The sequence below is a fragment of the Mytilus galloprovincialis genome, chromosome 7, assembly GCF_965363235.1.
Source record: "Mytilus galloprovincialis chromosome 7, xbMytGall1.hap1.1, whole genome shotgun sequence".
NCBI lineage: Eukaryota > Metazoa > Mollusca > Bivalvia > Mytilida > Mytilidae > Mytilus > Mytilus galloprovincialis.
This window is the reverse complement of record NC_134844.1, coordinates 69,762,871-69,773,451: the sequence shown is the minus strand read 5'-3', so window position 1 is coordinate 69,773,451 and position 10,581 is coordinate 69,762,871. Positions and strand designations below refer to the sequence as shown.

General features: G+C 32.1%; 1 protein-coding gene across 1 annotated transcript in view; it reads left to right on the top strand.

Moving 5' to 3' along the window:
• Positions 1 to 1,508: 1,508 nt before the first annotated feature.
• LOC143083561 (oxygen-dependent choline dehydrogenase-like) overlaps positions 1,509 to 10,581 on the top strand; it is a 64,028-nt gene continuing 54,955 nt past the window's right edge. Inside the window, exons 1-4 of the mRNA XM_076259818.1 lie at positions 1,509 to 1,577; positions 3,762 to 3,902; positions 4,217 to 4,422; positions 5,489 to 5,678. Of these exons, the coding sequence (XP_076115933.1) occupies positions 3,764 to 3,902; positions 4,217 to 4,422; positions 5,489 to 5,678 (535 nt within the window). The 5' untranslated portion in view covers positions 1,509 to 1,577; positions 3,762 to 3,763. The remainder of the gene's footprint in view (positions 1,578 to 3,761; positions 3,903 to 4,216; positions 4,423 to 5,488; positions 5,679 to 10,581) is intronic.

Below are 10,581 nucleotides of genomic sequence, written 5' to 3'. Positions count from 1 at the left end.
TTAATTAAAATGATTTCTTACCAGTCCTGTCATCTGATACGTTGTCTACCAAGCAGTGGCAGCAAAATGGAAACTCGAAAGACCATAGGAATTTATGAAGGACTAATTCACAATTGGACCTCTGAACTTCATAATCTGTTACAACGAAAGCAGTCAAAATCAACTGACAATAAATCTTTCAATTTGATAAGCACATATACCACCTATCTATAAATGAACAGCAGATTATGAATAATGCAGTAGAAAGTATTATGAAGTTCTTGAAATAAATCAACTGGACTCATATGTATGTTCATTCAGAAATCGAACTTTACACATATTAGATCGTTGACACCTTTCACCTTTCAATGTGGCCTCGAAGAAATAGAAAATAAAACCCTGTTCATATTCATCCTCGCTGTGGCCCCTTTTTTATTAACGGGAAGGAAATTATTACCCCAATCAGAATTAAAACCAATATTGACTGTATTAATTTAAAACTAAAAAATACCCTTGAATTTAAAAAAAATAATAGAGTACAACATTCAAGACAAGTGCACTTTCAATTTTCAGTACCATGTAAAAATGTTCGAATCGTATTTTTTTTTATTACAAATGATTAAAAATATGACGGTGATAATCATTCATTAGCAAATGAAATTATTTATTTTTTCCCCTTCAAATTCCAGTAAAATTGAACCAAATTTGAAATTTTTGGAAAACAAATTTCAATCACCCCGACTGATTATACCTACACACTGAACATTCCATTATATGCAATTTCTAGCGAAAATGAAAACACAATCCAGAGTATTTTGGACAGTACATGTATATTGTCATATATGTATATTGTATTATGCTAAAGCAATGTTGTTGCTAATGCAATAAAGATTCTTCATCATTAGTACAATTATATATTTATATATATGCATATTCTTATGTTTTCTGGTTGTTATTTATCTAATAATACTACTCTGCTGTAATTTCTATAGAAAACTAAATCTTTGATTCGTTTTCAAATCTCAAATTTCAATTAATTTGGGGGAGTGCCGTCGTATGACCTTGAACACACTTCCTCTTATTCGAGTTTTGAACGTCTGGCATGGTTTGCATATCCAATCAACAACATGTTGGTAAACCTTATAGACAGAATCTTTACCAAAACTTTTAAAGTTGTCTTTGGTGCTATATCAAAAATGCATTTATAGTTTCAACATGAGGAGACACTGTGTGATAGCCAATTTAATAACTATTCATCAAAGAGCAAAGGACATTGATGCTGTTGGTAAAATCATGGCCTTCAGCAACGAGAAAACCGTATATTGCGCTGTAAAAGGCCTCAGACGCAATCAAGAAAGCCACACATGTTATATTAAAGTTTACAAGCACTAAAGATTCTATTTACATTTGCTACGATTGTTATCCCACGAAATAAAACAACAAGTTTTACATAATTCGTTTACCTGCATAAATTTGTTAATTTATCAAACCATAATGTTAAACCAATTTCATATAAAATACATTTATCTTCTACAGGTTAACATTATATATGGCAACCTCACAACATTGTTGACTGCTAAATTTAGTTCTTAGATCAGGTAAGTTCTTCTATTTGTCATTGATTTAAACCTGTTGAAATATTTATTTGTGTAAATATTTATTGTCTGTTTCAGCATGTATAAATATTCCTCGACAGTTTGTTTTATTGATTATTCCAGTATTTCAAATTCAAACGCACATTATCGTGCATTGCATTTTCATTGAAATAAAATATATTACATATAACAGTGTCTTTTTGTTTGCTCTTCCGTTTGTCCACCCGTTTAACAATGGTTTCATAATTATGTAACAGCTTTATCAATATTTGTTATGTTACTCACGCATTCAAAGCTGTGTATTCTGTACTTCATTTCAACTACCAATAGATACCAACGACGGAAAATCGTTATGGTGTACAAACTGTACCATTAAATTTCGAGAGGACAGGACACTAGTGGTCTACATTTGTTTTTCTTAACAAATAAATTAATTCTTATAGTATTGATAAACTTAAAACATACATTTCAGTAATACATTAATCGTGCTGTTTGTTCATGTTGTGTCATTTATTCATACAAGCTTAACAAATTTACATGTATACTACTCAGTGGTTTGAGTAAGTGCTTGTTATATTTTAATAATTGAATTATTTTGGGTTAACCAACAACCTAGCAACAAAAGGTAGCTGACTAAATATAAAACTCTTTTTTTCTGAATTTGTAAGTATTTTTAGCATGTTTAGTAACATTCTATACAATAGTTGTATGCATATGCATGTTTGATGATGTACTGTCTGGCAATAATAATAAAAAAAAAAAAAAAAAATGCATACAAATTTTTTAATAAAAATAAATGAAAATAAAAAGATATAATTTTTGTAAAAGAGAGTATCCAAGTTTCGAAAATCACATGATACACTTTTAGTAGCATATGCAATAAACCATACGGTCGGTACCCTATCAACATTTTATGTTACTGAGGGCCTCAGTGGCCAAGTAGTTTAAGTAGTTTATATATTGTATCGCTTGCCTGTCATCACCGAGGTTGTGAGTTCATACCTCGCACGTTGCAGATAAGTGAAAAAACCTAAATCTTAATTGACCAGAACTATCGGGTTTCCTTCCGAAGTTAGATGGTTCTCTCCGGACACTCTAGTTGCCTCATCGATTAAAAATTGACCATCGGAATATAGCCAATTGATCCGAAAGTGGCGTTAAAGACCAATAATCAATAAATTAATCATTTGATGGTTCTGATGTGTTCAAAATTATTTGATCTCAGTGTTTTGAACTAAATTGTTCTGTCTAAGGTTGTTTCCTTGATAAATAATAGGCAAGTGTACGCATTCCTTTCTCTCGGTAACACCAGAGTGTATAATACTGACGACGGATCGTTTGACAGTCTAGACATTGTTTAAAATAAGCTCTATGTTAAAATATGTTTCAAAAATCTATCGATATTTTGCTTCCCTTTGATAAAGGTACATATATGTAGAAGAAATGATTCTCGAATAACTCAAAATGCACAACATATTTGTCTAAATTGATGCGTAGATATTCTATAGCTGTGCATTCATAGCAACGACCACAGCTGACTATATACGCCAACATAATAAACAAATGTTTTTCATTAAGTGGCTATTTCTACAAACTGCAGTTAAACATAACTGGTTGTTCGCTAGAACATATATAAACCCCATTCCATTGTTCAGTGTATATTTCCCGCTTGACGTTACACTTGTAGAACTACACTGAATCAATACATATACGATAACATCTATTTATTGTTTCTTTGAATTATGGAAAACTTTCCTTAAACCAAAATTAATTTTAGTTATTACATTGCTTGCAATGAATTACCGTGATTTTCCAGTGAGATAAAAACCGATAATTTCACATGTGATATAAACTCGGTTATATCACTCATGTGACGTCATACACCAATCGGTGTTGTCAAGACGTTGTCAATGACGTTGCATCAAAGTAACTGTAAATGCGTAGAACAAGATATACTATTTCTACTTTAATTCTACTAAAAATCCAATTGTCAATATAAAATATTATAATGAAAAAAATAACTAATCAAAGAATTCAAATATCGAAAAATATTCAACTCGTTACCAAAGAACATTGATTATTAACTCATGCGCTACGTGCAATCGTGAATTAATGTGCTGTTTGGTCACTCATTGAATATTTTCTATATTTGAGTTCTTCGATTAGTTTGAAGTCTTTTATTTCAAGCAATGTTCTTGGGAACCTCCTTGGCAGCTTTCTTTGCAAATACAACACTGCTTAACTTCCTATCGACACAACTGACTGCGGAAAAAGATCCAGATGGCATCTTTGATCAGCCTTTCAAGAAGTACTACGACTACATCGTAGGTATGTGTTTTTCTTATAAGTCAATGTTCAAATATCTTACAACTAAAAGTACATTTAGCTTTGTAAAACGAAAACTTATGCAAACAAGTCGACGTCGAAAACAGTAAAACGACGAACAATTTGCAATTAGACAACTAAGACAACGTCATTGATTGTTAGGGTTAATCATTTTTTTTTATTTACATTTTATTTGGCTACATTGTGTTTGCCAGAAAATCAAAAGATGAGTGACTGCTTCATGAACTGATGTGCAATGGTCAATACAATATCTAATTTTCAGCTTTTTGTAAATAATGACTACTATTTGTTTTTAGTTGGTGCTGGATCAGCGGGTAGTATAATTGCAACAAGGTTGTCCGAAGACCGAACAAATGTGTTATTACTGGAAGCTGGAGGATCGGATTTGGAAAACGAATTTACCCGAATACCACTACAATGGCTACGAACATTATGGACAAAGGAAAATTGGAGTTTTGACACAGTACCACAAAAGTATTCTGTTATGTCAGAAGGTAGCCGGGTAAGAATACATTATAATGTCGTGTTTGAAATATAATTGACCATTAATTCCTAACGGGGATTGGTGTTCCGATATTTCATAAATTTAAGAGTTGATTAGACTGTCTGGTTATTATTTTCATAACCATAAAATAGCACATTTTAAACATTCACTAGATAGTTAATCTTTAATAAACGTATTAACGTTTCTTATATATTCAGACAATTCTTTTGCAGACTATTCAGTACTGTTCAGTATCTTTCAATAATATCGGTATACTGATATGTACAGGTAGACAACTACTGAATTGTCTGAACATAAACTGTACATATCTTAATTGCCTGCAAGCAAATTGTCTGAACAGTACTGAATTTACCACAGCAGATAAGTCTGAAAATTAAAGGAAAGACTCAAAATTACGCAATGATGTATTGTTCAGTCTTTTGAAAGCTGTTCAGATCCGAAGGACCATTTCAGATCAAAATTGCTCTACTAGTGATAACCAGTTTACAAAAGGCCTGCGATGAAATGCTGATTTTTTTGTCTGTAAATTAGTACAAGTCCGAGTAAATTTATAAAAAATGTTAACATATACTGAATTGAGAGAGAATTACAAAGGGTCAAAAACAAAGAGAAACCGAAAGGAAGACAACAAATTTTGTATGCATCACCTATCAATGATTACAAACATCAAGAAACACATTGTTTATAAATAGCCTACTAAAAGTTGTTGACAACGTCGATACAAACAAACAATAGTATAAACGCATCCTGCCTAACTGGTGGTTGTATCATGGACTTTTTGTCTCGTGTTGTATTTTAATCTTAAACCCACTTCGTTTCGATTGTAATGTTAGACTTAATTGAAACAAATCCGGTTCACAAACCATGCAAAACTGAGGGAAACACATCAACCATAAAAGGAAAGCAACGAAACAACATAAACATTGAACTGCTACAAAAAAACAAACGTCAAAATACATAGAAACGGACTATTTGATAACAACTCCCATATTCCTGACTCTGTACAGGACATTTTAAGAAGAAATGGTGTTGAATAATTAAAACATCGTTGCTTTGTCATTAGAAGACCAAAGGTAACTGCGGAAAAGTGTTGGGTGGTACTGGCAGTATCAATGGAATGTATTACATTAGAGGAAGTCGTTATGATTATGACAAGTGGCAAACAGAAGGTTGTACTGGATGGGGTTATGACGATGTTTTACCATACTTCAAAAAGTCAGAAGATATTCAAATTCCAGAGCTTATTAATTCCTGTAAGTAAAAACAGTAATTTGAAATATATTGATGATTTTATGAAAATAAGGAAACCATAATACTACATGTATATTGTAAACATTTCAAAATCGCAACTTATGTGAATTATGAATTCATTCTATTAAACTGTTTCAAAGTTGCAATGCGTGCATACACTTACACGATGTACACTGAAACCTTGTGGTAGCCATCTTTTTTGTTTGTTCCAGCCATGCTATTACATCTATTAAGTTGAAAAAGAAGCAATACAAAAACATTTAAGGGTACAGTAGCATCATGTTTCCTTATTCTAAGTTTTGCTAAGGTAATCTATGCCCGAGGTAGAAAAGCCTTGGTATTTTAAAAAAAATATATACTTATTATATATGTCAGCATATATGTCAGCATTGGAAGTTCTAGCAGGGACACTTTTCTATTAGCTAAAAAGGAATTGATGTGCTTTTTCCTTAAAATGAAAATGTTTTTACCTCATTCTTTTTGCATATAAATGTTATAGGAACATTTGAGCAGAATATGTACGATTTAAACTCAATGAATATTTGTATTTGACATGGACATCTAAAGCCAGAAACTATCGTTAAGTTAAACATCTATCAAATTTCTATATCGTAGCCTTTCATGGACATGGAGGTCCCTTGGTAATTACAGAAGGGCATACGGCTCCACTAGAGTTCCTTCATAGGTTAGCAGCCAAGGAAAAAGGCTTGCCAGTCACTGACTGTAATGGTTTTAATCAAATTGGTAATTATTTTTCAATCTACTGATATAATGATTGTTAATCTTGTGTTACTCTGGATGTATGCTATTGGATGTATATTGAATATCTTATGGAAGAACGAGTTATTATCTGGCCCCTGACATTCAAAGAACAGTAAACCGTTTTCAATAATTTCAAAAGTATGTTGATGGTTCTATTGAGAAATGAACAGAAGTATACAATAAGGGCATTATAGAACAGAAATGTCGTCAGTTGTGAAGTCAACATGTTGAAATTGCTATTTGATAGCTGACTTTTCTACGGTATTGATTTTGCTCATTATTGATGGTCGTGTGGTGATATACAGGTGCTCACTTTTGAAGTCTTGTAGATAGTTATCTTATTGTAGACCATACCATATCTCCCTGTTTTCATGTTTGACCGAAAAGGTAATTTCACTCATGGTTTTTACATAAATATGATGACAGCTTACCAAAACGGTTTTTACCCCCATCAAATTCTATAATAAGACCAAGCATAGCTAAATATGTGCTTGGGGAAGGACTTGACTCAAATCTAAATATAGAATGAAATTCAAAACAGTGTGGCTGTGGCCATTGATTGACACATTAAATTCATCCATTGACTGGGACAATTTAGGTGAACGTTTGTATGTAACGATCACTGCTCACTATGTACTTTTTAAAGACACTTCAACTATGGGGTCACCAAAGGTTCTCAACACCTTAATAAAGTAATTCGAAAAATTAATCAGAAATAACACGATGTTTTGATTTATAACAATTATATAAATCAAAACATAAAGGTTATTCCTGATTAATTTTTCGAATTATTTTATAATTAAAGGCGTTAAGAAACCTTTGGTGACCCCACAGTTTAAATGTCTATCGTAGGTACGTTGTGAACAGTGGTCGTTACAGACAAACGTTCACGTAAATTGTCCCAGTCAATGGATGAATTTAATGTGTCAATCAATGGCCACAGCCACACTGTTTTGAATTTCATTCTATTATTGACGTCATCTCAAAATTAGACTGTTGTGTGTTTTATGCAGTGTACCATTTAATGCAAAAAGGTTGTAGACAAAACGGAATTACCAACGGCATATAATCAAAAGATAAATAATGAAATTTGAATGCATTATTCCTTGAAAGTTTTGAGGAATTCTACTTTTTATTTTCAAATTCATGTTATAACATGTGGCATTTTCACATTTTCTCCCTTTACACCAATTCTTTTTCGAATTCTCTTCCTACTAAAAAGTCCTATAAAAAGGTTTGACTACGCTGCGAATGACGAAACTTCGGGTAATGACTCCAAAATTACTATCATTCTTACTAAAAAAAATCAAAACGTTGTTCAAGTTTAATTTTGACATATAAAATATTAGTTTCACCTAATCTAAGATAAGCATGAAACAGATACATTTTATGTTAACCTTTATATGATAGCCGACCAGTATGTGATTTTGTTTTTCTCTTAGGATATTGTCCCATACAGGCAAACGTAAAAAACGGCGAACGTTGTTCTTCAGCAAGTTGTTTTCTAAGACCTAAATTGCACAGACGGAATTTACAGGTTGCTACAAATAGCCACGTTACAAAGGTATTTTTTTTAAATATTGATTCTATATAAATTTTTGGATCAATAACTTTAATTTTGTGTATTGTTTTATATGTTTATGAGAACAAGAAGCAGTATGGCGTAACACACACACATATATATTTATAGTTAACATATCTTAAACATTTTATTACTTTAAGAATAATATGCAAAACATCAGTCAGTCAGTCACATCTTGGTATTATATATGATTGCATCTATTATTCTTTAAATAGATATAATGATGTCTTTCTTTTTTCAACGTAATCAGACGTTAAATACATAATTGCAGTTTTAAGTTGTGTATTTGCAGATTAGTCTTTAGTTTAATATGAAGTATTTTTTTTTACTTTGTTGTTTGTCGTTATTCGTTTTTTGCCATGTCATTATCATTTACTTTTCGACTGATGAGTTTCGATATTTCCTTCTGCCTCATAAATAACAAAGAGTAAAGCATTACAGAAATTATTTAAATACGCAAAAACAGTAATTGTGAACAAAGACATGATAACTTAACTACTTTTCTTTGTTTTTTATTGGTTTTCCCTGTGTCTGTATCACTCTGCTCATCCCATAATAAAATTATCAATCAGGGTGTCGGACATCAAATATTCTTGATCCGGCTATCATGAGTTTGACCGCCTACGTATCACCGACGTCACATTGTTTGACGTTCATATGTTGTGTTTTGTTAACTGTTGTTTGTCTTTTGATTTTTTTTCGTTTTTTTGACATTACGTTGTCTGTTTATTTTCGACTTATGAGTTTGCTTGTCCTTTTGGTATCATTCGCCTCTCCTTTGACCCTAACTTGTCGAGTTCTCTTCTGGTTACAATCCTTAGATGGTGTAAGCTTCCCACTTACACCATACACCATTACACCCTACACCATACACCATTACACCATACACCTTGTACCATTACACCATACACGTTACACCTTTGCACTATACACCTTACACATTACATTATACGCCATTCCCCATTATATCTACATGATTCGAAATAACTCATAATACAAATTAATTTCAAATATTAAGATTATTATTAGTGTTTATGTTTACAATTCGAAAAAATAAAATAAAAAAAGAACTTCATTTTCAACCAATGAAATGTCGTACTCCATTATTCACACCATTCCCGATCGCACGTTACACAATCACGCCATTCCTCAAACACCATTACATCATTCCCCTTACACCATACACCATAGCACCATACACCTTACACCATTGCACCATATGTCATACACCATTACACCATACACGTTTTTTTTGGGAAGTTTACACCATCCAAGGGCTGCATTTCACAATTAGTAAAATGGAGAAGACGTTACTAAGTTGTAAAACTTGTGTCTGATCCTTTTGTCATTTTGAACAATAAAATATGTTTAAACTAAACTAAACTACCATTGCATGCATTAGTAATCTCAACTTGTGACACATTTAGCCATTAACTTGCCCATTTATTTGGAAAGAAAAGCTTCTTATACATAGAAACTTCACCTGATTGTATTTCTTAAAAAAAAAAAAAATTAATGTTTATAACAAAGAAATAACTAAGTTTTAAACAGAGGAAAGTTACATATACATATATACATTTAACTCAGGGTTGGCAGAGTATTGTCCGGGCGGAGAAAACCAGGTCCGTTTCCGGGGCTTGGCAATACTCCCAGAAACGGGTTATACTGGACAGATTTTGAAAGCAGACAAAACTGCGCAGCTTATAATCAGCATGCCTTTATCAGATGACAATACCAATACTAAAAATTCAGGCTAAAATAAGGCTTATACACACTTTGATACTTTTGATACAGTCACGGCGGGTGTGTTCTAGTATTTGTTAAAAAACCAAATTGAATTCTTCGACTTTAAGTCAACAATCTAGACAGAATGGTGATTAGATGGATTTTTAGGAGGATTATTAAGACAAGCTTGTGACATTTGTCATTTGTGTCTTCATGCACACCTGTCTTAGAGTTGCTGGACCATTAATTTTTTCTCAGATTTATAAATTTTCTATTAATAGTTACAAACAAGTGAGATTATAAATCAAAGCACTATATCAATTTTTTTTTATAAAAATCTTTAATGTATTGCTTTTGTGATTAATCCTCTTTAAAATACAGGACAGTATTTAATATTACCCAGTATTGCCCGTTAAAACCCAGTATTCCCGATAATACCCAATATTACCCGGTAAAACCCAGTAAAACCCGGTTTTTCCCAGTATTTCCCACTGTTTTTTGCCAACCCTAATAAAACTACTTGAGTAAATTATAAAAATGTGTGTTGTTTTTTTTTAAATATCATTTTTTTTAATTTTGCAAACACAAATTTACGTGTATAGTAGGTTAATTCAGGTCATTACCATGTAGATTATTATACCAAATGGTGAAGCCAAAGGTGTTGTTGTTATGAAAAATGGAAAGAAGACACGAATCTAAGCCAGGGATGAAGTTATCATTTCTGCAGGAGTGTTTGGATCACCAAAACTCTTGTTATTGTCTGGCGTAGGACCAACCCATCATCTGGAAAAGTTAAGGGTAATTATAAACTGTAACTGTAATTTTGAAATACAACC